The sequence below is a fragment of the Echiichthys vipera genome (genome assembly GCF_963691815.1).
Source record: "Echiichthys vipera genome assembly, chromosome: 8".
In the NCBI taxonomy this organism is placed as follows: domain Eukaryota; kingdom Metazoa; phylum Chordata; class Actinopteri; order Perciformes; family Trachinidae; genus Echiichthys; species Echiichthys vipera.
This window is the reverse complement of record NC_139833.1, coordinates 12,699,526-12,725,506: the sequence shown is the minus strand read 5'-3', so window position 1 is coordinate 12,725,506 and position 25,981 is coordinate 12,699,526. Positions and strand designations below refer to the sequence as shown.

Sequence of the window (25,981 nt, the reverse complement as noted above, 5' to 3'; positions counted from 1 at the left end):
CAGTAGGCCAGACAGCCCTCGCGCTTTTTGTGTTTCGAACTGGCCTCACGCGGCAGTGGCATGCACTCGGGGGGAATCCGAGCGGGCGGGTTTGCTCGACCTATTTCTCTCCAATGGGCGCTCGTCGTGGGCGGCGCGACGAGTCTCCATAAGCCAATTGGAGCCGGAGCCGCGAGCAGGACAGGCGAGCGTTTCCCGCGTGCCTCCTACACGTGAGCTGGAGCAGCTATTGTACGCCTGGAGGCAACGTGCTGAAGCGTTCCTCTCGTCCGAAAAAACGGCACAGTCACGTTTTCTGTGGATTACAGGGAAACTGGAAAAGCCATGCTGTAGCTCTTGATGATCAGGCCGCAGAGAGCCAACAGTGTGGTTTAATAAAGGTGTGACCCTGAGCACAAATGCACGAGTTTATTATGTGTCAAGTCCCACTGAAGGTTAAGAGAGTTGCATTTAATCTCATGTGTATATCGTGATTGCTGCAGCATAAACAACCCCATGAGTGTTGTTTGTACCCGTCAGACAAAACAAACAACCTGCTGCTGTGTCCTCGAGGTGTGGCACGAGGGTAGGTGTGTCTCATAAATAATAAGACAGAATTGGGAAGATCTCTTAATGCCGCCTGGGCCCCGCCTCCCTCCCTCCCTCTCTCTCTCTCTCTCTCTCTCTCTCTCTCTCTCTCTCTCTATCTATATCTCTCTCTCTCACTCGTTTTGTTCCGCGAGGTGTGACGTCACGTGAACTGCCCGTGTCCATTCCAGCTGAGAGAGAGAGAGAGAGAGAAAGAGAGAGAGAGAGAGAGAGAGAGAGGACGATTGGACGTGGACGTCGCACGGTCCAAACACACACCGAAAGTCTCGTGCGCCCGTGGCTGGAACCACCGGATGCAAAAAAAAAAAAAAGTACAGACAGCAAAGAGGAAACAACCCCTCCTCCTCCTCCTGCTCTCCTCCTCCTCCTCCTCCTCCTCCTCCTCCTCCCCACGGCGGACAGCAGAGCGCGACAGCAGAGGAGAGAAACACCAATACAACTTGTCATCTGACCAACACAGTCACTGCTCTCGTCGCTGTGTGTGTGTTTTTTTGTCCACACACTGTTTCCCTTCGGTTGTTTTCTGTTGACATCTTGCAACTATTTTGGGATCATCTGTTTTTTCTTCTTTGATTGCCGGACGGGATATTATTCTTTAAGTTTTGTAGACATTTGTAACATTTTTCCTGTCCTCTGTGTGTGTGCGGGGGGTTTGCGTTGTCATTTTGACGTCTTTGCATTTCTTTTTTAATATAATTATGGACAGTATTCCTACTCGGATGGTCTGACTGTCGCTCCCACACTCGTCCTCTGAGAATAACAGCTCGATCTACTCGAGAATTTTTTATCTTTTTTAAACAACAATCAACTGCAATGGAATATTTTGATGAAAATATTTCTGCAAGACAATAAAGCACTCTGCACAAGTGAAAGGTATGTAAATGTTAATATAATCACTCTGCTTCGTATAATAATATCTTTATATACTTGTTATTACAATGTACTGTTGCCCCCCCCCCCTCTCTCTCTCTCTTCAACCACCCCTACACCTCCCTCCTGCACAAGCAGTCCTCCAGCACCAGCGTCCTATTGGTAGGCTCTCCGGACAGTTTGCCACGCCCCTTCAAGTGCCCCCAGTATCTTTCTAGACCCCATCTGGCCCAGGATGTCCAGGCAGCTCTCCCAGCACCCGAACCCCGACCTCCCAGCCGGCACAAGCCCACAGTTTGGAAGTTGTACGCAGCCTGCAGGCTCCATCACAGGGGGGCAACTCACCTCCATGGCAGGTCTTAAATCCCTCCTGCAGCACCCCATGAAGGCAGACCATCGTTTAAAAACCCCATGTGATGTAAAAGGTGAGAATCTCTCCTTTGTTGGATTCATACCATGTGACAGTGTTGTCTGTAATATGTGAAATGACAAGAGAATGAATAAATCATGCCCCTCTGTTACACCCACTGATGCTGTTATGATCATACACATGTGTATCATTATATACCAAACAACGCATTTGTCTTAATTTTACACCGCAAAAGTCTGATGCACCATCACACACATCATCCACAATGACTCTTCCATGACCCTGATGGGCATTCACCTGGATTATAATCCCTGCTGCTGCTGCTTCAAATGAGGGCCCAGATTACAATGAGCGGTGACACGTTTCGGTTTAGCTGTCAGGCTGTATCGTTTTCTAAAACGTGCCTCCAAACTATTTTGAGATTTGTTCAGGGGCTTATGTATATGTTATAACAACAAATTGGTTTCGGCTTTTGCTTAAAGCTGCAATTCAGCTACCATCTGCTCCATCTGTGAGTGTGTATTTGAGTGTGTGTTTGTGAGTGTGTGTGAGGTACAGAATAAAATAAATATTTTTGCAAATGTGCAGTTTATGGATATACCTGCCACCTTATGTAGTTCTGTACAGGTGTGGAGAGTCGATGTTAGCATCCACAGACTGAAATATAACTAAATAATGTTTTTGACCGAACTTTCTTGTTTACTGAATTCCTCATCATCTTCACACTGTACCAATAATGAATCTGTTCTCTTAATCTCTGGCAGACAAAGAGAGGCTGGATGACGATGAGGACTCAATGGGAGTGTGTCCCATGAGGAATGGCAGTGGAGTAGGCAACAGTAATAGCAGCAATGGAGGTGGAGGAGGTGGTGGAGGTGGAAGTGGAAGTGGAAGTGGAAATGGAGGAGGAAGTTTCAACCAGTTCTTGGGGCCCCTTTTGTGGGATCGCACCCTGCCTGCAGATGGGGGCCTCTTCCAGCTTCAGTACATGGACTTGGAGGAGTTTCTGATTGAAAATGGAATGGGCAGCATGCATAACAACAACAGCTCCAGTTCAGCCCAGATCCCCTCACAGAGCTCCCCGTCAGCTGTGCCCAACCAGAGCTCCCAGTGCCTACCACCATCGTCCCCGGCCTGCTCTACATCTTCATCCCCATCCTCCTCTTCTTCCCCGTCGCTCATCGGTTTGGAGGTGGCTCAGCCGCAGAGCCTTGGAGGAGGAAATGACTTTCATGGTGAGTTCACTTACATGGAGCATTTAGCTCTTAGCTAAATAGATGGATAGCTGAAACAGAGAGGAAATAAAAAGATCAAGGACAGTTCATTCAAGGTTTTTCCCTATCAGCTCAAAAACAGCAATATCACAGAAGTTTTGAAAACTTTGCAGAGCTGACAAACTGAAAGAGACAAACTGTTCCCTTCCACTGATATGAGAGTAATAGACCCTACAATTCAATCCTGTAATCAAGGTTATATCGTGTGTTTATAATATTCCCACAGGCTTGTGATTCAGCACTTTAACTCTCCTTTGAGTTTATAACAAATGCTGCTGTGACCAAGCATTTTTCTGTCCCTCGGGGTCAAACTAAAGGCAGGAGATACAGTCACATGGCTCCACACGCAAAGTCAACTTGAAAGAGAAAAATACAGCAAAGAAATGATCCTCTGAAATTTTATTGTTTTCATTTTGTAGCACGGTTGGAGGGTTAAAAACTGGGTGAAGGGAGCAGGGAGATGTGGAGAGAGAGAGAAAAAAGATGAAATACTTTAAAAGAAGAAAGTCTGGAGCTATTTTGATGAGTCAACCTCATAGCACTGACAGGGAGGTATGGTTTATTTCAGCATGTGAGCTATGTACTGCAGTGTACAACACAATCAGCATTCAGTCCCAGCCCATTATAAATGTGCAGCAGGGTCAAAACAGCACTAAGAGAGAGAGAGAGAGTGAGAGAGAGAGAGAAGTGTGTGGAGCGTTTGCGGTTGCGTGTCTTTAAATCTCTCCCCACTTCACACGCCACAGCCATGTGTACGAGCCAGTACACGTGCCGAGGCTGAGAGTACTGGAGTGAGAGAACTAGAGGCAGGGCCAGGAGAAATGTAGGAGGGGCCACGAGGAGGGACATGTGGAGCAACAGGAAGAGTTTCCCTGTGCTGCTGCTGCTGCTGGACTTCAAACAGGAACATTTGACCACAGATGATGAATGACATTAAGTACAGGAGGATTTATGCTGTATTGGATGTTGACGCAGGACATTTATGTGACAAAGTACACGTGCATAGATTATGATAATGCATTTATATTGCATGATAAAGGCCAATGCATTTGAATAACAATCTCTTTACATAAAATATTATAATTACAACAAATTAATAGGTTTAAAGGTGAATATCTTGTAGTGTACACCTTTATATATATATTATTATGTGGGTTAGCTGAATTTGAGAAAGTTATTCTCATCATCTCTCCCAAAGAAGTTTGAGTGACTGTCTTTTAACCTGCAACAGTGTAAAGGTGCCTGACAAACAGCTGCTTCATGAATATTAAACTGAGCAACACCTGTGGTAATAATAGGTACCTAAGAAGGAGTAGGGCTACTGTTTGCCTTTACAACAGCCTCAGAGCTTCAACTTCAGGAATGCTGTTGTACAAGTGCTGAGTAGTCACATACTGGACTATGTCTTAAAAAACAGAAAGCCCCCCGTTCTCTAAAGGGTTGAAACACATGGACAAAAACGCACCAAATCAACCTCTGCGTTCCAGAGATCCCAAAAAGCAGGGAGAGGCAACCGTGTACCACAGGAGGGCCGAGGGTTTTGCAGGGTTTCATTCCAACAAAACACTGCACCAGGTGGTTGCTCTGACTCGTTCCTCCTGTCGGGTTTAAGCAGCATACATCATTAAAATCTTCTGGTTTAGTCATACACAGAGAAGAGAAAAACAAATGGGCATATTTTCTGGCCTCTGTGGCACCTGGTTGCCTGCAGTACCAACACCTAAAGATTCAGTGTTTGTTTAGACCCGCTGATTATTTATCATGGGTCATGCTTGACTTCATCGTGGTTCCTGTGAAAGCACTCTTTTAACTTGTTATGCTCTTATCCTGGGACAAGGGAACATCACGAGGGAACACCTGGTGTGAAAACATGCCCTCATATTACCTGGCCATTTTACAGCCATTAGTCGTGAGATAGCTGCTTTATCGATGGCCACATCTTAGATAGAGGGGAGGGTTGTGTTTTTTGCTAGTGAAACACCAGGTTGTGTACTTTTTTGTAGGTTGCTCTTAGGGTAGTGTTTCCACATAATAAGTCTGCATTAATGGCCAGCTTTGTGGAGCTGTGTTGATGCAATCCTGTGGTCATTTACAAGGCTGCAGTACTGTGGTGTTAAATGGCTACCCTGACTTAAGTTCTCTACGTTTGTTGTATAATGTGACTGTTCCTCTCACCAAATGAAATCATTTTAAAGTTTAGTTTTCAATACTCTAAATCAGACCAGCTTTAAGTTAAGCTAGCCCCTGCAAGATTGAGGAACAGTCAATGGGAGTTTTGTGCTCTTTTAGGGAAGGAAAGTCAGAGTGACTGCAGTGCATTGGGCCTGAAAGGGGGCGGGGTGAGGTATAGCCCTATACTGGCCCCACTTAAAGAAACTGGTTTTGTGGGGAGGGGTAGAAAGTTACATAACACTTCCACTTATAGATTTCTCTATTGGTATTTAGTTCTAGATGTTGGCCTTGGTCTAACAGCATTTGTGGTTTACATTAATAATATGAACCAATATCATGCACCAATTGAATTAACCCAAGGACAAAGATAGGATCTCCAGGAACATTAGTTGCAATTTGTTTTTTAAGATACATTATAACCTTTTTGATTATGGTTTCTATTATTGACAGCCTACGAGTGTGTAATAAATCATAGAGTATATCAATGATTCTTTGATCTAATCTAGTGTGCAGTACTTGATATAAAAGAGTTGATGTAGCGATACAAATGATATTAATGTATATATTTGCAGGGTTTATTCTCTAAAGATTACCCTGTCCCTGAACACCTCACTGTCCATGAAAGCTGTATCAGCTAAGGGCAAAGGAATGTTGTTAGTTGTTTATAACAGGAAGAAAGTGGCTCTCTGCTTCCACCTGGTGGTCACCTTCATGTAACGCTGCACGTGTTTGTGTTGCTGCCATCAGCTACTCTAGTGAAGTTTGACACTATTTTCAATTCCAGGATAAATGCAATTCAGTAAAAACAGAAAAGGACCTAAAACAAGATTGTTCTTCTTTTTAATTCCAGGGAGTCAGACGAGTATGAACGACTCCTGTGAGTCACCGTGTTCTTCCTCCTCGTCCTCCTGTCCACCTCTGCTGACGCCCACAGACAGCGGGCCAGATGCGTCCGGGATGTTTGACATGGATTCTTCTGACGTAGATATGTCCAACCAGCCCAACTTTGACCCCAGGAGGCACTCCTTCAGTGAAGAGGAGCTCAAGCCACAGCCGATGATCAAGAAGGCCCGCAAGATCCTGGTGCCTGATGGCTTGAAGGTGAGCGCGGTGCGAATTCTTCAATGCATATTCAGCAGTGGTGGTCAGTTTGAAGTAATTTTAAGACATGATTAGGTCCTATGAAGGCACAAATCTTATTTAAATCGCTTATATTTGTTCTACCAACAATGCAAACAAAATTACTTACTCTACAGTGTTTCTGGGATATTTTTTACCTTGTGAGTCTGTGAAACATCACATAGAAAAAAACAATTATATAAAAGTAGGTTTCTAGAAGTTACAGAAGGGCCCCAAACTAAGGACCTAAGGCTCATGTGGGGTCAACATCTGTGCTTTATAGCTTGGAGCCAGATCTAGATATGGTTTAAAAGTGATCAGAAAAATCTAAAAAACCCCTTTGGTTAATTTAGGTCTTGTTCATTTACTGTGATATTTTACGGAGCAAAGCAGCAAATCTTCTCATTTGAGAAACTGTATTTTTTTTTACTTGATAATTGAATTAAACAATGTCTAATTGTCACAGCTCTCATTCTAAGTTATACATATACAATAAAGAGAAGTCTAAGTCTAGATATGCTAAATTAATGTTCAATATAAGACTAGAAATTACTAACCCGAGGAATCATTTTAAAAAAAATAAAGAGTCACATACAAGGGTCTGGGCTAATATTTAGTACTTTTCAAAATAAAAGTGTTTCACAATAAAAGCATTAAAAATCAAAGATGTAGGATGGTAAGAAACACAAGAGCAACAAAATAGAACTTTGAAACAGAAATAACATCAACTAAACTCAGTCCTGAGCAAACTCTGAGGATGAAGCATGTGAAAGGAACATGTCCCACGCTCATTCATGGCCAAACACCCACATCACCAGTAGCTCTTCAAGAGTACTACAAAACGAGCCTGAGCATCCATTGATTATTTTATAAAAGTGCCTCCACCTAATAATATATGGACTCCCTGATCAACCGGAGTAAATCATCTGATTGGATCAAATTGGCCGATAAATAATCAGTGTTTTTTATTTCTGTCTGTCCTCTGTTAGGATGAGAAGTACTGGACCAGGAGATATAAAAACAATGAAGCAGCGAAGCGTTCTCGAGATGCTCGCCGTCTCAAGGAGAACCAGATATCTGTGCGCGCCGCCTACCTAGAGAGAGAGAATGCCGCGCTCCGGCAGGAAGTGGCCGAGATCCGTAAGGAACTGGGCCGCTGTCGCAACATCCTTAGTAAATACGAGAACCGCCTCGCCGACCAGTGATGAAGACGTGGAGCTAAATCAGGAAGAGGAGGAATATAACCTGGATGAAATTTAAAGACTCTCGAATTCTTGGGGTGGCACAATTGACAATGTTGGGTCACGGAAAAAGAATGATGATGATGATGATGAGGAGGAAGATGATGATTATGATGATGAATGTATAAGACAAGGAGAAGGTTTGTGTTTTGAAGCTCAGGTGTCTTGTTTTATTGAGGTGTCAGCTCTTAAAAGTGAAAGACGGAGAGAATAATTTAACAGATGAAAAGATGTGACTTTTAAGAGTTTTGTTATTGGAGAATTGTATATTTTTATAATACTTAAGAAAAATTAGAGGGAGAGCAACTTTGATGAATAATTTTGTATATTTTCTACATAGAGACGGGGAAAGCTATGGTAAATATCTTTTTATTATAGATGAGTCAAGAGATGTTCAGGTGGTCAGCCATCGATGGGTATTTTTTCGACCTGATTATTGTAGGCAGGATGCAGCAGCAGGGGCGAGGACGCATGTAACAATTGTAATATAGAGAGCAAAAATTATCTTATAATCGTATAGTTCAGCATTTTTGTGGATTTTATTCAAGCACTTATGTTTTTTCCTGTTTTGTTTCGGTCACTGGGAATGGGCATGCATAGAGAGACAAAAGGGGGAGACACCATGTAAACAGTCCAACACTATCTTGTTTTGTGCGCTAGATCTTCATCCTTTTTTTTTTAAATCAACTTGAGTTCGCAACAATATTCGTTCTTTGTACTTTGAGCTCAACTTAATGCGCTCTGTACATCTTTCTCTAGTCCATACTTTTTATCTTTCACTCTCTTTTTCTCTCTCCCAGTCGAGTGCTTTTAATCCACTCTGGTGTCTTGGATCTCACCTAAGCTGGTGAAAGCCTGTTGTGATGCCCCCCGGATAACTCTGCTCCCTCTTGATCCTCTCTTTTTGAATCATTGGGACTTTTCTCTTCCTCTGTTTCTATATCCAACTGCTCTATTTCTGTCCGCTCTCACTTAACAGCCTATCCCCTCATAGTTATGTGCAAACACTTCCCGTGACATTGTGTCTCTCTTGTACCTCGGCGCTACATCGAGTGGTTAAACAAACTGTTGTAACATATTCTGAAATAGTAATCAATCTTCCCGGTAAAAGCACATTGTTACTTTACTGTACTTTATGATCACACTTTAATTAGCATTATTATTATGGGGGAGGGGGGGGGGGGTTGTTGTATATTGAATAGATTTTTGTTTATTTGATGTATTCCAGGAGATGGGTTGAATACCCCCGTTGAGTGGAATGGTGTTAATTTCTCAGATTTCTGGGAGAAATAAAAGCCAAAATTTCCTATGTTGATCCACAAAGCTCGTTGCTATTTAGTGCTTTCTTTCAATACTGCTCCTTCCTTACTGTTTACTCCTGTTATTACTCTACTTTTTACTGTATCTATAAACTTCTCTGTGTACCCACAACACCTACACATGGGGCATGGTACTCTGTTCCTGGGGGAGGGCTGACTAGTAATAGAGTGTGATTTTAATCCCCTTAACGATCATGATGAATAGTTACCATTACTGCTATTATTATTATTGTTATGATTATGATGCTTATCCCTCTTGTTGTTGCTGTTCTATATTATTGAATGATTTTCTTTCTTTGGAAAGGGATCCGTTGCACCTTGAAACATCTTTGATCGTCAGTGTTCCTCAGAAAGACTATTCACTCTCTCGCTATTTGCATCCTGTCTCAGACCTCCAGACATTACTCGCTTCTACTATGGACACCACTGCCACCTTGGTTTCTTTGACCGTGGATTTCACGAGTGTGGTTCAATAACATGAACATAAGATTCATGCAGACTTACTTTAACCTTTCGTGATGATCTCCTCTGTTCCCCCAGCGATGTACGGACTATGAACTCTATGCTCCTTGTTGGTTTATTTCAGCCTTTATCACCTCAATCAGTGATTGTTTGCTCTCCCCAACAGGATTTAGTCTCATCTTCACAGATGTGGTTGATGAATCTTTTAGTGACTCTTAATTGAACTACAACTGCCCTGCTGCATCACTGGTGTCCATGGTGACCAGCCCGCTCAGGGCCGGTTATTTGGATATAGTCGAGATTTTTTCCAAAAACACCAATAAAAGATTGTTCTCATTCACTACTGCTTTGCTTGCCTCTCGTGTTTTATCACACTTTCTTTTTTGATTCATTTTGAAAGTCTCCCTTAAGCTTTATGTGCTCGTATAGAATTAATGCCGAGTTTAGACCGGGAGTAGGTTATCAGGCTTAGGTTGATAAATGATGTTGTCCTCCTGAAATGTGAGCAGACTATAATATGTGGTGAAATGTCCCCAGACTTGTTTTTTTCCTCCCTGTTTGTTCACATTGTGTACATTCCTTTGATAGGCAAAACAGTCCAAAGATGCACTCTTGTCGAACAAAAGGCAAAGCTACTTCCACTGGACCCTCAATGTTTATGTGGATCATGAATATGATTAATCCTCCAATACAGCTGAGTTAGAATACTAAAGTGTGACGACAACATGATTGGAAAATAAAAGCATGTATAGTGGCTTACACATCAATTTATGACGTGAAGGTATAAGTCACACTGGGCTGCGTGGTTGGATGCAGAGGAGAGCCAAATGCTGCATTCATGACATCAGGTAAGCTCCCATTGATTCCCTCTTTTGATAGCATGTCCTGTTTGTTTATCATGTGTGGGGGCAGCAGCCATGAATCACCCTCTTTATCTACTATCTCAACAGAAATGGGTGAAAGGTCCCTCAGAATGGAATTTTCCCCAATTCTCTCCTCAACACAAACCAGATGTGGGTTTCGGGCTGTACCCTCTCCCCCTCCCTGGCTCTTTCTCTCTCTCTTTGTCTCTCTCTCTCTCTCTCACCCCCTCCCACCCTTTGTTCCCCCTTCCTTAAAAATGCTGTGTCTTCGTGTCCCTCCCTCATATCGTCTGAGGCCTGGCTTCAAGGATGGACTGTGCACTGCTGCTGCTGTCCCTGTGGGCTCTGACTGGAACGGTGTCCCCGCAGACTCCAGGTAAGCTCCTCTGACTGCATCCATCACTCACACCTGGGAGAGCACTGAGCCCTGCATACATGATAAACACTGCATGCTTTTTCGCTCTGTAGATTGCCATTTGATATAAAAATGATCATGTAAGCGAAGCAAGTAGTTACATTTGCACCCAATCCTGCACACTTTGAAATGCAATGGATTAACTAAAGCAGAGGCTGTGCAATATGTGTGAACTGTGGATGGTTGAATAATGTTTATGCATAATTAGACAAGTTCACAAGTCTGTATTTTACAATACAGTACATGGGTGAGTAAATTAAGTGTTGTTTAAAGTAAGTGTACATTTGTTTTTATTTGTGGGATGCCACAATTCGATGTCACATTTTAGTTGTACATAGTTAAATAGGTAAATTGTTTATATATTATGGTGAATTCTGTGTTTCGTTCACATACCTTCACATGTGATTAGGACTTCCATAACTCTGGTTTGACAAAAACTATTACTAACTAAGTGTCTAATATCAAAGGTTCTACCTGTATGTACTGTACACCATGTCTCCATGCTGTTCTGGGATGATCATGTGTGCAGTAACGCGGCACATGTGTGTTTGTGGTCACATGGCTGATACAGTAGCACACATGTTTTCATTCTAAGGAATGAAACATGGGGAACCCATGTCTGCCCCATGCCCCCCCAGCCCCTCCCCCTCTCAAATGTTCTGGACATTGAGGGCGTGTCGATGTTGTAATGTACAACAAGTGGTTTGGTAATGTGTGATGGAATACATCTGGAGAAGTGAAAGAAACAAGGAGGGATTAAAGATCGCTCCTATAAGCGGATCCTGTTCAAATATGAACTACTCCACTGAGAAAACACACACTAAACTCCATTCATAGGAGCGAGACAACACTTTTTTATTATTAAAAAAAGATTGATAGCTGAATGGCGAAGAGTAATAAGGCCTGCCATCTAAATACTTACTCATCTGGCAACCTGGGTGGCAGATGTTTTCCTGGGCCACCCACACTGAATTGACTTAACTTCAAGCAGAAAACAAAGCAGAATTGGCAAACAAAAGTCACTACGTTTTTTTACGAGGGGGGCCGTGAATGCAGTAGAAGCAAACAAAAGGACAATTCCTGCGATGCTTTGATAGTGTGTGTGGTATTGCAACAGGGTCGTGTCCGGAGAGACTTCTGGGAGAGGAGAGGAGGAGGACGTGTCCTCGGTCCTGTAAAGCAGACAGAGACTGTGGCAACAAGCGCCAGTGTCTGTGTGACGGCCAGTGTGGTCTCAGCTGTGTGGCTCCAGGTAACTATTTGTATTCATGTGTGCCCCCCAGTGTCACTGTGAACACTATTGTGGGCTCAGTCATTAAAAGTGTTTGTTTGTGTGTGTTGTTGTTGTGTGTTTGTGTGTGTGTGTGTGTGTGTGTGTGTGTGTGTGTGTGTGTGTGTGTGTGTGTGTGTGTGTGTGTGTGTGTGTGTGTGTGTGTGTGTGTGTGTTTGTGTGTACGCAGCTGTGCCAACATACATCTTTGGGTGTGTGTGTTTTCCTGGCTCAAAATGCACCCTATGTCAGTGCTGAACAAGCTTTTTATTATTCCTGTGCATTATGAAAGAAGGAATTGTGAATGCATGCAGTCTAGTTATACAATCTCCTTAGTGCCACTTTCAACTGGTTCAGTGTGGTTTCATTTGAAACAGTGCAGCACATTCTGAGATCTTCTTCTCTCCTTTCTCCTCAGGTCGAACTTGTCCCTGGCCTCTGTCCCCCAGCGACAACTCAGAGGCTCGCCTCCTCTCTCCCACTCACTCCTTTTCCGCCCTGCTTCAAGTGCGCTGCAAACCAGGATTCACATTACCCAGTGGCTTGGATGCCACTATTCGCCGTTGTCAAGGTGACAAACAGTGGAGTGGGGATGAGCCCATCTGCACAGGTGGGTTTGAGTTCAAGAGAAAAAATGTTCTCTCACTTCATGTTTGGCACCTTCATAACTCACACGCAGGTAATTAACATTTGGAAGGATGCTGCTGTTTTAAAAAATGTAATATTGTCGTTGTTTAACCAAAGCAGCAGATACACGTCGTGAGTGCAGTTCATAAGTTAAGGGCCATTGAGGATTAAACATAGCTGTTATTTGTGATATTTGTGTTTATGCAAGACAGACAGAGAGACAGACAGAAAGACAGACAGACAGACAGACAGACAGACAGACAGACAGACAGACAGAGAGAGAGAGAGAGAGAGATTCAGGAATAAAACCCGTCTGTGGTTGTGTCGACTGAGACATTGCACAACTGGGACCTATTCTCCTCATCACCATAGCAACCGGAGCTTTAGTTGTTCACATTGAAAGCTGAACACGCGTGCACATAAATCTGTATATTCTGTTTCTATATACATATGTATGAAATATATATTTGGTCATTTTTTGGGGGGGCAGAGTGTGTGATGTGTTATTATGTCGTTTACTCGCAGGTAAAATTAGACTGTGAGCTGGTCCTGTGTTGTTATTCAAAGGTGGACAAAAAAAAAAAAAAATTGAATCAGGATGAATCACGACTTCTTGAACCTCAGTTTAAATAACAATCTAGCATTATAAATGATTAATGAGATCATGTTGTGACTAACCTTGTGTGTGCTCGAGGTCTTCTGCAGTCTCTTACTTGACCTAAAACTGACCCGGGACCAGGTTTGCTTTAATGACGTAAGCCACAGGGACCAGAACACAGCTGTAAACATATAAAGCTGGAGCAGCTGACAAAGGACACAAAGGACTTTCCAGTATAAGTTAATTTACAACCAAGGTACCACTGAGCCCGGAGATAATCATGTGGTTAAACGTTTCAACTTTCTTTTGGTCTAAATATGGAACAAAAACAAGATAAATCTGAATAAGTGGCTCACAAGAGGCAAAATTACCGCTGTGCCATAAGGCTGCACAGCGGTACATGTAGTAAAACCATCAATACTTCCTAGTATCTCGACACATCTCATCCACATACTGCACCTGGAAATATGCTTTTTTGCTTGTGTCACCCTGAGAGCTTTGATACTAAAAAAAAAAGACAATTTCAGGTTTAAATGCCTGAGACCTGCATTAATGAAGCTACAGTAAACATGCTTTCTTAGGAATCCTCAACCCAGCTGGGTCCCTGTTTCACCCTCAAGATTTTTTATCATTTCAAAAGATGTGAAATAAGGATACGATTCTCAGCTCTCTATCTCTTTCTCTCTCTCTCTCTCTCTCTCTCTCTCTCTCTCTCTCTCTCTCCCTCTCTTACTCTCTCTCTCTCCCTCTCTCTCGTAGAGTATCCTCCTGCTGAGAGACAGGCAGAAGGTAGGTGGGTTTTTGAATGTGTGAGAGCGTTTGTATTGTGTGTGTGTGTCCTTTGCATGTGTGTTACAGTGTGAGTCGAGCTCCTTCATGCCTGTTGAGAGGCAGTGGGCGGCAGATCACTGTCAAAGTGGCAGAGAGCTGCATGCATGCAACGTGAGTGTCAGCGGGTTTGAATGTGCATCTACTGTGCGTTTGTGTGTTCATGGGAGAGAGAGAGGTAAAGAGGTAGAGCGGTAGAGAGGTAGATTTTTTCTGTATACATTAGATGTTTCTGTGTGTGTGGGGGGGGACGGATGGATTGCACATGTGTCTCTTTGTGTGTGTGTGTGTGTGTGTGTTTGTGTGTGTGTGTGTGTGTGTGTGTGTGTGTGTGGGCGACAGATCACAGTCAGGAGAGTCAGAGAGTTCTCTTGCTCATGCTGCTTCAGGCCTTTCTGTTCCCTGCTCTCCTCTCCTCTGCTCTCTTCTCTCATCCTCTTTTCCTCTCATCTCTTTCTCCTCTCATCCTCTTCCATCTGAGGCCTCTGATAAGGTCTCTCTCTACAATGGGAGCCAAGGACGAGCATGCAGCTCTGGGCTATTTAGTTTGCAGTGCGTGCATGCATCTGTGTGTATGTGTGTTTTTGTGGGAGAAAAACAATCGTAAAAACAAGACCTTTTACATTTTTGGTCTCAACCTGATTGCTGCTTATTTAACGCCGTGGTTAATTCACATTCACTGTTTTGTAATTTTATTAAAAAAAAGATGTACCTGCTTCATAGCTGTTTGGTGCAGCAGCCTGTGTGGGTGGCAGCAGTAGAAGAGGCAGGAGAAGGGCGATATGTGAAAACAGAACTCTGCTTCGGGCTCTCATCCATAGCCAAACAAACTTGTAAACCTCCCTCTCCCATAGGCCCCTTTACATTCTTATATTAACGCTTCTCGGTTTCAGATACCTAAGACAGCCCTAGGCAAGAGTAGTCCCTTTTAAAGCCACGTTCAGCTCAGAAGCCCCGCGCTTCACGGAGATCAGGTCGCTCCAGCCTCTCTCCAAGCACCACTCTTGATATTTATATTTTACACAAGCGTGAGGTACTCAAACTTACAGGAATGAACAGTGCCAGGTGTTATACAATCACAGATATATAGCTGTGAGCTTTGGAGAGGTGCGGGGCGGCGCTTCACCTGCTCATCGAACTTTGATTTATTATATAAGAAGGGTTGTTTCAACTTATAGAACAACACTGTTGGTGTGGGTCACATACAAAATAGAAACCCTGGTTAATACGAGTCAAATGAGGTAGCAGGATTGACTTTCCTTCCTCTATCCATCTATTTTTCTTCCTTCTTTACTCCCTAGTGGCTGTTGCATGCAAAATCACATCCACACGCTGATTCTAATGTATTCCCTGTGTTCCTGTTTGTAATCGTGTTCATACAGATTTTCACGTTGTGTTTTTGAATCACAAAAGCACATTAGATGCCCACTGAGCTTTACACACATCAGTGTCACTTAAGTGGTTGAAGAAGAACTATTTACACCCTTTACCTAGTAGGGTACTAATACGATATAAAAGTACTCCTCTACATGTAAGTGTTAACAGGTATAACTCCTCCTGTGGGTGCCCATACTGTAAGTGGGTGCAGGTGCATAAGCAGATAATGAAAGATGATTAAAGTGGAGTAAAACGTACAATATTTGCAAATGAACTGTAGGACAAGTGAGGGAAATGTAAAAGTATTAACAAGTATGATTTGGAAATACTCAAGTAAAGTACCTCAGAAGTGTACGTAAGTTCAGTGCTTGAGTAAATGTATTCCCATTCCACCAGTGCTGTAGGAAGATGCAAGCTTTCTGATGGAAAAATAACAGTTATAAAAAGTAACTGAAGGCTGGTCCGACTGTCTTCTCGTAATTCTTCTGTTTTTACAGTGTTGTGTTCCTACTTTTGTTTCAATAAATTTAAAAAAGTCTAACCTTCTGTTTCTCTTCAGGGACTCAGTCACCTGAAGAGCCTGCTGCTGCCCAAACCTGCCCTCTTCCCGAGGAGATCATCAACACCTTCAGCATCCAGGGCGACGCCACGGCAGGAACCTCCATCCGCTACAGCTGCCTGTCTGGGTGAGAGACGGGGGATAATGGGATGTTAAGGTTGTGAGTGCGCAGGCGGAGGCTATGACAACCTGAAATGATAAGTAGGTAGAAATGGAGGAAGTGTGAAGACGGAGAAGATGTGTGAAGTAGATGGAGGGAAGGCTTGATCACAAGGAGAGCTGTGATAGAAGAAATACTCAGATCCTTTACTTAAGTAAAAGGACTTATACAACAGTGACACAATACTTGCATTTAAAATCACACTAAAGTTCAGAAGGATTATGGCATAAATATACCTTAAGTATTAAAAGTAAAGATATACTAATCCGACATTGTTAGATCATTAATACTGATGCATTGACGTGTGAGACATCAATTTTCCGTCTATAACTCAGGGACAGAAGGAGACTTTTCATCGGGTACTGAATGAGTGACGCTAATCTTGAAACTGTGGTGATGGTGTAGATCTTCTTTGCTGCCAGAGGATTATTAAGTCTTGACAGTTTGGATGTAAACTGCAACTTGACTGGTTGCCGGAGGCATACAACCACAAGGTGGTAATTCTAGTTCAAATGTCAAATCTGAAATTTGACAAACTAAAGCAAAAACTAAATGTACAAACTAAATGTACGGGAATAAAAGAGTACAAGCATAAAATGTCAAAATCGAGTACCTCAAACTTGTACTTGAGTAACTGTACTTGGTTATTTCCCACCATAGTGGGCGAGGTGCTGGGGAATGATGGGCCACGAGTGATGAATGTCAGGGAATTCATTTTGATCTCTCCATTGAGCTAACTAGGTCATTACAGTCTAATCTTGTATTGACTCCCCTTTACACATTGACTCATCCACAGCATAAGATGAGCCTGAGTGGATGTGTCAGTCAAAACTGTGCACGCAAAATTCAGACGTTCTGAAAGAGAGGGAGACAAAGTGTAAATAGGAAATCATTTACACCTTTTTCATCACTTTTATTGGAACGAGGCTCTTTAGCTGTCAATACTGCTCATGACACACTGCCATCTGCCTACATCACTCTGTCCTTTCTCTCCTGCAGGGCGGATATAGTGGGGAGCAGTGAAAATTTCTGCCAGGATAATCAAACCTGGCAGTATCCTCACCCCATCTGTAAAAGTAAGTGCACTGTATCTTGCATCTTGCACTGGCTGTGTGTGTGTGTGTGTGTGTGTGTGTGTGTGTGTGTGTGTGTGTGTGTGAGCAGGCATGTGTGTTGCGATGTCAAGGTTAGCAGGAGAAGATAGTCACTTTGACTATGCCTGCACCTCATGGTTTACTAACCTTCCAAAAAAACTCAAAACTAAATTACAAACATCCCAAAACAAACTAGTAAGGCTGATTCTCCCGCTTCAACCTCTCACTCATCTCACTCATGCTCATTTCAGTAGCCTTAAGTGGCTGAAAGTAGAGAACAGGGTAAATTATATACAACTGTGTATGGTGCATAGAATTATGAAAAATGAGGTACCTAAATATCTAAATAATTATTTTTCTAGAATACTGAACACACACAGCTACTCCACAAGGAGAAGTGCTACTGATTTAGTGGTATTTAGATTGAAAAGTTGCTTGGGAAAGGGCTCTTTTTTATATTCAGCGGCAGTTTTATGGAATGGGTTACCGACCAATCTGAAGACAATGGGTTCCCTAGTGAGTTTCAAAACCGCCTTAAAAAGATGGTTGAGTATCAGACAGTCATAAGATGGTGGTATTTATTGGTATCTTTTTAACTTATGTATGTGTATGTGTGTATATGTGTATGTGTGTATGTTTGTATGTGTTTGATTGAATTGTGTTGTTTTATTTCCTTCCTACACTATCATATACATTGCATTTGACACACACGCACACTCTCACACACACACTTACAAATGCATACACTACGAAGGGACCACAATGGAAATAAGCCCTTGGGCTTTTTTGTGTTATCCTTTTGTCCTGATGCACTTTTGTATTCCTACCCTTGTGCATATGACAATAACAAATTTCAATCAATCAATCAATAGAGCGGTGGTTGATGAGAGAGATGAACTGAGAGACACAGTGTTTATTTTGTTCATTTATTTGTTGCGTGCATGTGTGCGCAGATATCTAAAAAAAAAGAGTGAATCAAAGAAGGAGACAGACAGAAACACACAAACCCTTTCAAGTATTCACCTTTCAAGACCGACGGCCCTGTTTCACAGTGCTTTTCTGCCATCATGTGGCCAAACCGGACATTGCACGGCCCTGTTGTTAAAAGAGAGTAAAGCCAGAGCAAAAGAAAAGAGACATTATTGCTTCTGAATAAGCAGACTGATAATCTGCCTCTCTCTCACTCTTTTAGAAGTGTATTGCCAGCCTCCTCCAGGGGTGGAGCAAGGCTACGTGGTGGCTGTCCAGAAGACTGAATATGAAGTTGGCTTTGACATCCACTACCTCTGTAAAAAGAACTTCCTGCTGGATGGACCCCAGAAGGTCACCTGCCTGTCGAATGGCAGCTGGAGTGCATCGCCCCCATACTGCAGAGGTGAGGGATGCTGGGTAAAGTGACTTTGAAAGTATTTAAAACCATAAAGACTTGGATTTTGTACAGCATTGCACATTCAGCGGATTCAAATATGCTATGTTGCATTAAACCAGAGGCACCGCTTGCAGCAAAGGAAGTCAACATGCTTGAGGCCCCAGGCCAGCGGGGGGCCCCCGAGGGCTGATAAACTTTAAACTACAGCAGTGACAATGTGAAAAGTTTGCAATGACAGAAGAACCCTGACTTCTCTAAGGGGCCTCCACCTGACTCCACCCACGTTTCTATTGTTCTGGTTTTATTGTTATATTTGTTTTATTATTCTTCATAACTAACTAAAATGTTTGAATTACAAGTTGTTTAATGTTTATATTCAAATTTGGATAATAACTAACTTGGAAAATAACTATAATCTTTACATTTCAAATTTTCTTTGTTAGTGTCAGATTATTTATCACATAATGGTGATGAATGCTGGTTCGGGGGCCCCCTGTGAAGTGTTGCCCAGGGCCCTAACACACGTGTAAATCATGCATTATTACACTTTGATACCTTGATGATCTTTTTCACAGCTCGCTGTCTCATTCCTGCTGAGCGAAGCCGTGTGGTGATTGGTGGTGTAAAGCGCTGGCCGTTTGACGTTACAGACGCGATGGTTCCACACGGGGAAAATGTGATGTTCTACTGCAAACACCCTCATAAGCATTGCAGCTTCACTGCAAGCCAGACCTGCTTTGATGGAAAGCTGCAGCCCCCAGCCTGCTACCTTGGTAAACCCTGGACCCTGGAGGCCCATGCACCTTTTCCTTATCTGTATCTGTCAGTCAGAAGAACATAAGGGGGATTGAATCACATTATTGGCAGTTTTGCTATATTTATGCACCTCCTCATGTGTTTTTCAGAGCCCACGTGGTTTCAGTACAAACTCTTTCCTCACCGGCTGGTCTCAGAGATTGCAGCATGTGACCCTGATGATGTGGAGTGATGACCTCGACCCACCCAAACACTCATGACCATGTGTCACAATAAGAACACCTCCTGACACACACCACCACCACCACCACCACCAGCAGCTCTTCTCCACTCTGCAGCTTAGCTTTAACTATCAATGCTATGATTGTGGTCTGTTTCAGAAACTTTTTTTCACAGCTCTTGTGGATCCTGTTCTTGTGGCTTTTGTCCCTCTCTACTGTATTCTATCAAACTGCAGGGCGTAATATATAATCTGCAAATCACTTTGATCCTCCTCCAGCTTGAGCGGATGCATACTGTAGATGCAGAGCATATGAGGATGCATATATAATGCATTAATACATGCTAAAACAGTTATGTCTGTGATGATACCTTCATGTAGCCTAACTCATAACGACTCGGTGATATCTCACTGTGTGATCTTTCTTCCCTCTGTTGAGCCTGACGCATCAAGTCTTAAGGCTTGTAAGTTTTAATGATGTGAAATAAAGTAATGTCAAAACGTTTTTGCTGTGTGGCTTCCTTTAACTGTCACATGAAGTCCTACTGTGTGAGTCCAAGTGCATCTTATACTCCATCCTCTTCATGTCTCTGTTGCTTTTCCTCCCGCCTCTGTGACTCTCAGGCGGTGCAAAGAGCCTGTCTGTGCAGGCTGCAGGTTCAACCGTATTCATAGGCTGAACATGGCTACTGGTCGGACCCGGTAGGCTGCGACACCATAGCAACTCCCCTTGACCCCTCCCTCCCTCGGCATTCGCAGCATCACCCTTTTACACTGCACAGTCATATTTGGTCCTCCGGAAATATCCACAGCACGGGTAAGCCAGTCCCTATGCAGCGAGTGTATGGGTGGAGTATAGTTTAAAATACAGTTTAAATGTATCGAAAGGTGTCCGTACGCCGGCTCTGACAGCACGGGCTGGAATAAATGACAGCTCGCCGGGTAAAGTTTGTCGTTAACCTGCCGGGGTTGCGCTCACGGTGTCTCGGACCCTCGGCTCTAAAATGGCTGGCTGTAGGTCCGAGGAAGCTCCAGTGCAAAGGGAAGAATCTGCTGCTCCACACCGCGACTGTCTGTAAATATACACGTTTCTACTCCGACCGTTAGCGATGGCGTTGTCCCAGGTCCGAGAGCTGTCAAGGCGCACACGCACCATAATAATAATATTTGGCATTTCGGACCTAGGACTGTGCGTAATGGCGTCCTCCCCGGGCACTGCTCCTCCGTTTACACCCAGACTCATTTTTTTTTAAACAGCCGTGTTTTAGCAAAAATAACAACCACAAAAAACTGAATATGAATATTGTTCCATGACGAAATGACACGTTTTCAATCATGTATGTTTGCATGTGGATGATAGAAGTATAAGAAAGGGAGAGTACATGTTATTTCGCTCCCATCAGTCGGACCCTTCCCGTGATCCGGTTCGTTTCTCTGAATGATCGTCGACCCCTCGGTTAGAAATTTGCTGAGATGTAATTTCGGATCATGCGAGGTAACAAACACAATTAACAAGGACGGTGTGTGTGTGTGTGTGTGATGTTGAGGAGAAGGGGGGTCAGTTGAGCCGCTCATTATCTCGGACTGAGGAGTTGTGGGGCTCCGTCTCATCTTTAGACTTAATAATATCACATAATCATTGATTATTGGCTTTTGCACTAAACTTGACCCCAATAATCACCACTGAAACACTTGAGTTTTTTCCAGCCATTCCATGAAACTCATTTAAATCCCTTCCTTTGCCACCATGAAACATGCTTATTTTTTATTGCAATGTACCACTGTTGAGTTTCTAATCTATAATTTTATTCATATTTTGTAGAAATATAAATGGGTATGCCCCAAAATGGATTCTCAGCTGGCTTCAGTCCTGACCGGTGGCAGTCTGGATGTCCAAAATGGCAGCCAGTGTGCAGAGGGAACAGGGCTGGTGGTCGAAGTGATTTTGGACCCAAAGGAGACAACCTCACCCAGTACTGTACCAGGTAGCCTCCAGCAGTGCCCTGTCAAAGCAGCAGCAGCAGCAGCAGTGACCACCAGGCAGGCTGCTCCATCAATCAATGGGAATAAGCCAGAGGTGGGCGGGACTTCTGAGCCTTCAGCCTCTCAGGAAACGAGTAAGATTGGTGGGTTCAGACAGCCAATCACAGTAAAGACTGGAGTGCCTGTGTTGCGCAGCCAACCAATCAGACTCAAAATTGTTGTTCCCCCACGGTTCAAGAGGCCAATCACAAACTCTGCCATCAGCCTGACCAAAGACTTTGCTCACTCACATTATAGAAGACCTGTTTCGGTCTTAGCTGGAGCAGAAAAACACACAAGTAAAATCCTAATATCTGCTTTTAAGAATGAAGGAGAAATCAAGGAAGTGACTTATTATCAGACTGAGGAAGCTAAGCCAGAATCATTCCACGACACCGGGGCAGAGAGAGGTGAAACAATGTGCAAAGAGACACTTGTTTCAGGTGCTAAAATCATTCACACTGATGGGTCACAAACTCTTTTAATCTCACGCACTAATCCCATCAAAATATTGAGCCTGAAAGGAGTCAAAGAGGAAACTACAGAGACAGAAATTGATGAAAATATGCCTCTAATTTTGCAGGAAATTAACTTGAAGTCTTGTAGGACGTTTGATGAGGAACAGACAGAACCACTGGACCTGAGTCTGCCCAAAAAAAGTGAGCGTAGGTGTGAACGCTTACTGGACGACTCTGGTTGCGAGAGCTCGCTGATTATGGAGGTGGATGAGTATGAGGGAGAAGGAGACAGAGATATAGTAGAAGAGGACGATGATGGTGAAGGAGAGGGCGCAGATACTCTTGAAGACTCTCTACTGTCTCCTTCTTTCCTAACCTCCCTCTCCGCATTAGACTGTGACACTGAAAACCTTCTTCTCATAGACGACCAGGGCATACCATATACGCTCAGTCCAGATGGACTCAGAGTGCCGCAGGTCGATACATCCACGTCGGAGGAACGGGTCAAAGGAATGGGGTCGCCGCTGTTGGTCACGTCAGCAGATCCTAGCCTCACCCAAAGTTTAGATAATGCACTAAATGCACCTTCTGATCATCTTTACCCCTCACCAGCCCCTGCTACTGATTCTCCATCACTAGGTTTTGATCAGACAAAGACTCCAGAAGTCTTCTCGAGTTTGATCACAAACCCAGATCCCTCTACGGCCGCAGAGCCGAGCGTTACATCTGTTCTGGAGGTTAACGCTGTCCGATCAATCCCCGCCCAGCCCATTCAAATCCTCACAAACCCTTCCTCTAGCGCTCCTATTCTCCTTCTGTCATCCTCGTCCTCTCCTCAGCTCGCCTCTCAGGTGGGTCTCTCGCTTCCCCTCTCAGTTACTCAGACGTCCCTGGGTGCTTCCGCCCCCATGTTCCTTCTCCTTTCGTCTGTACCCGCTCCCTCTGGTGACTCTGCCTCTTCCTCCACCCCCATCGCTGTCCTCGACCCTTCAACCGGCCATTTGTCCCAGATCACCGCAGCCTCTGCCCCCGTCTCTCTCCAATTGCCTGCCGGTCAGGTCAGTGTGCTGGGATCACCCCTGCCCACGCTGTCCCACCCTGTCATCAGACTCAGCCCAAACAACCCCCCCGTCGTCCTGTCGGGAGTGACTGGTGTAAACTCCAGCTCTGTTCTAAACTCTCTCAACATATGTTCGTCCCCTCCCACTCTTCAAAACGAGCACCACAGCACGACCCTTCATTCTCAAATCAGCTCTTCCGACTCAAACCCTGGAAGCGAAGCCATACCCGCTGAAGAAGTCTCAAGTGAAAACAACAAGCCATCAACTTTTACAGCATCTTCTCCGCAGCCACCTTCAGCCAGTTTTACCTTTGACCCCTTAGCTCAGCCCGACTCAGAAGCCAGATCACCAGCCTCGGAGCCCAGATTTGACCCGTCTGACCTGCACTCAGAACATTTACCGCTGGACGACCATCTTTACTTCTCCAACGCTGCTGCTCCCCCCTCCCCTCCCGTTGGACCTATTCTCCCCTCTGATAAACTCGACCTTGTCGATCCGCTGGATCCTCTCTCTCCAGAGGGGTCACCCAACTCCATGGCCTCCCGCAGGGTGCTGTACTGCCAGCTGTGCCCGCGGGTCTTCTTTTACCTCTCTGACCTTGAGCGCCATGCCATCACGCACTCGCAGAAGAAGCCTCACGTTTGCCAGCAGTGCGGCAAAGCCTTCAAACGCTCCAGCCATCTGCAGGTCAGTCCCAAGCTAATTATAACTATCATTTAATCAGCTGTACAAGTAAAAATAGCAATCACTTGAACAGATGTCACAAATCATTCATGCCATGACTGCAGGGCAATAACTGATTTTTAGGTCACTTGGGTGCAACAGCAGAAAAGACCTTTACCACAATTATGACATTTTTATCACCTTTAAAGTTGATATCTTAGTAAACAGTAGCTTATTTACGCTTCCAGCAAACATGGAGTAACATTAGCATTATTTTGGAGTTGATGTATTCGGAAATATTCACTCTCCTTTTAGCTTAGCTGCTGAGGGAAATATCTCACTCTCTAGCTGCTAGATGCACCACTATGTTCACCAGCTAGGCCAGCGCTTACTTTGTCTGTCTATCGTTTGGTGCTGAGCAGGTAGTGTACAGTTGGTTTTTTAGATCCTTTTAGATAACTCCCCCAGCGTGCTCTGATTGGTCAGCGTTCCCAGGTCTTCCACATCTGCTCTTTCTGCATCTCTGCATCTGCACCGTCACTGCAGCCAGGGAATAAGTGTAGCAGCACTTCCTACCTATATATATAGTAAAGCTGTGACATCACAATCGTACTGAAGTCCTAACGATTACAAAAACTAAAATCACCAGAAGAGAAAAACGAAAAAACACCTGTTTTTTTCATATTCTCCGACCGGAAGCTTCTATTTCCACATTAAAGCAGCTCTGAGGATTCAATTGTAATTCAATTTAGATTTTTGTTTTTTAAAATGCAAATCAAATAACCACTCATTTTTTGTTTTTTAATGTCCGATTGTGAATTGAAAATCCAATGACCAAAAGATACACGCACCTTCTGAATACTGGCTGTGTGCATTTCTGTGTGGATTGAGTGTTTTGATACTTTCACTGTAGTTATAAAGCAGCTGGACCTGCTTTATAATTAAAAAAGACATGGGAATCTGACTTTTTACATTATGAGACCCTTATTATAAAATCTATTACGACTGTAAGTGCATTAATAAAAGTGTGGAGTGATATTTTCAACTCTTTTGAACAATTTTTTACTATTTTCTTTAACAGAGACACAAGCACATCCACACAGGCCAGAGGAACTTTGTGTGCCCCATCTGCACCAAACGCTTCAGGGAGGCCGGTGAGCTCCAGCGCCACCAAAGGGTCCACACGGGAGAGAAACCCTACCAGTGCCAACTTTGCCATACGCGCTTTGCCGAGCGGAACACGCTACGCCGACACACCAAACGCAAACACCCTTACCACCAAGTAGCCATGGAAATGCTGAACGAGAGAAGAGGAGGTGGAGGAGGCGTGGATGGATCGGGCGTACAGGAGAAAGAAGAGAGTGCTGAGTGGTACAGCTCCACTGTGTCTAATTTGGAAAACTCAGACTCTGAGATGGAAACTTGAAAGAGTTTTCTGCAGATAGACTCCAAAGTGAAGGGAAGGGGAAGGAAGATAATGATATTTAACTCCAGTGAGACCATAGACTGTATTATAGAGATGGACGTAGCTACCGTGGCGTCACTCACTGACTTGTGGACTACTATTTTGAAGCCAGGAGATTGCATTTTGGCCGTCGCCATCTTGGGTTTCTGAAACCGGATATAACCATATTTGGAAAGCGGCGGTGGGGAGGAGCGCTAAGCAGCGTCAGCGTTTCTATGATGCTGTGCTAATCTAAATATTAGTTGACTTGAGTCATCCAGTGGACTAATGCAGGTGAGCCCTTAGCTCTGGTCGCAGAGCTGGTTGAAAATCGCCATTTACCCTTAAGTTGCTAATGCTAATGCTAGCTAGCTAACGTTAGCATTGTTAGCCATGTGCAACTGAGCACTGATCAACATTTTCAGGCGACCACAATGTTACAATTAACTCTGATGAAGTAAAAACACACTGTGAGGGGCTCAAAGTCCTGAGAAATTTGACATAGACAACACCTTTTTTGAATGTACACAGTACCGTTTTTGCGTATCGCTAAACGTCTATCCCGTCGCTAGCTGGGTGACCTGTCAATCACAAGGTAACCAGGCCCTAAACCATCCCCTGCTTTAACGTCTAATTTACTCTAAATGAGACCATAATTCACAACATGAACCTCAATCTGTGTTGAATAAGACTTGAAACTAGCCATTGAGACCATAAACGTATTAGGAAAACGTTTACTGAGTAATAAATCAAGTGAGAAGTAGAGTCAGACTGTTATACAA

At 43.8% G+C, this 25,981-nt stretch overlaps 2 protein-coding genes across 4 annotated transcripts; both read left to right on the top strand.

The window, feature by feature from the left end:
* The first annotated feature begins 792 nt into the window (after positions 1 to 792).
* dbpb (D site albumin promoter binding protein b) lies at positions 793 to 9,749 on the top strand. Of its 2 annotated transcripts, none has more exons than XM_083919026.1 (5): positions 793 to 1,461; positions 1,597 to 1,883; positions 2,593 to 3,063; positions 6,125 to 6,375; positions 7,383 to 9,749. In XM_083919026.1, the coding sequence occupies exons 2-5, from the start codon at positions 1,694 to 1,696 to the stop codon at positions 7,596 to 7,598; spliced, it is 1,128 nt and encodes a 375-aa protein (XP_083775152.1). In that variant the 5' UTR covers positions 793 to 1,461; positions 1,597 to 1,693; the 3' UTR covers positions 7,599 to 9,749. The 2 variants fall into 2 exon arrangements, with proteins under 2 accessions (XP_083775152.1, XP_083775153.1); XM_083919027.1 differs by having other exon boundaries at positions 1,594 to 1,883.
* An 835-nt stretch (positions 9,750 to 10,584) lies between these two features.
* On the top strand, positions 10,585 to 19,992 carry ntd5 (ntl-dependent gene 5). 2 transcript variants are annotated; one of them, XM_083919130.1, is made up of 9 exons: positions 10,585 to 10,654; positions 11,811 to 11,945; positions 12,382 to 12,573; positions 13,948 to 13,977; positions 15,953 to 16,079; positions 17,112 to 17,188; positions 18,399 to 18,581; positions 19,151 to 19,348; positions 19,481 to 19,992. In XM_083919130.1, the coding sequence occupies exons 1-9, from the start codon at positions 10,588 to 10,590 to the stop codon at positions 19,561 to 19,563; spliced, it is 1,092 nt and encodes a 363-aa protein (XP_083775256.1). In that variant the 5' UTR covers positions 10,585 to 10,587; the 3' UTR covers positions 19,564 to 19,992. The 2 variants fall into 2 exon arrangements, with proteins under 2 accessions (XP_083775256.1, XP_083775257.1); XM_083919131.1 differs by lacking the exon at positions 13,948 to 13,977.
* The last annotated feature ends 5,989 nt before the right edge of the window (positions 19,993 to 25,981 follow it).

What these genes read in the sequence shown, in the direction of transcription:
- dbpb (XM_083919026.1), top strand. Translation starts at nt 1,694, where the DNA reads ATGTCCAGGCAGCTCTCCCAGCACCCGAACCCCGACCTCCCAGCCGGC. An exon ending in AACCCCATGTGATGTAAAAG is followed by an intron (nt 1,884 to 2,592) that starts GTGAGAATCTCT and finishes AATCTCTGGCAG; the next exon opens with ACAAAGAGAGGCTGGATGAC. An exon ending in TGGTGCCTGATGGCTTGAAG is followed by an intron (nt 6,376 to 7,382) that starts GTGAGCGCGGTG and finishes GTCCTCTGTTAG; the next exon opens with GATGAGAAGTACTGGACCAG.
- ntd5 (XM_083919130.1), top strand. Translation starts at nt 10,588, where the DNA reads ATGGACTGTGCACTGCTGCTGCTGTCCCTGTGGGCTCTGACTGGAACG. An exon ending in GGATGAGCCCATCTGCACAG is followed by an intron (nt 12,574 to 13,947) that starts GTGGGTTTGAGT and finishes TCTCTCTCGTAG; the next exon opens with AGTATCCTCCTGCTGAGAGA. An exon ending in GCCCCCAGCCTGCTACCTTG is followed by an intron (nt 19,349 to 19,480) that starts GTAAACCCTGGA and finishes TGTGTTTTTCAG; the next exon opens with AGCCCACGTGGTTTCAGTAC.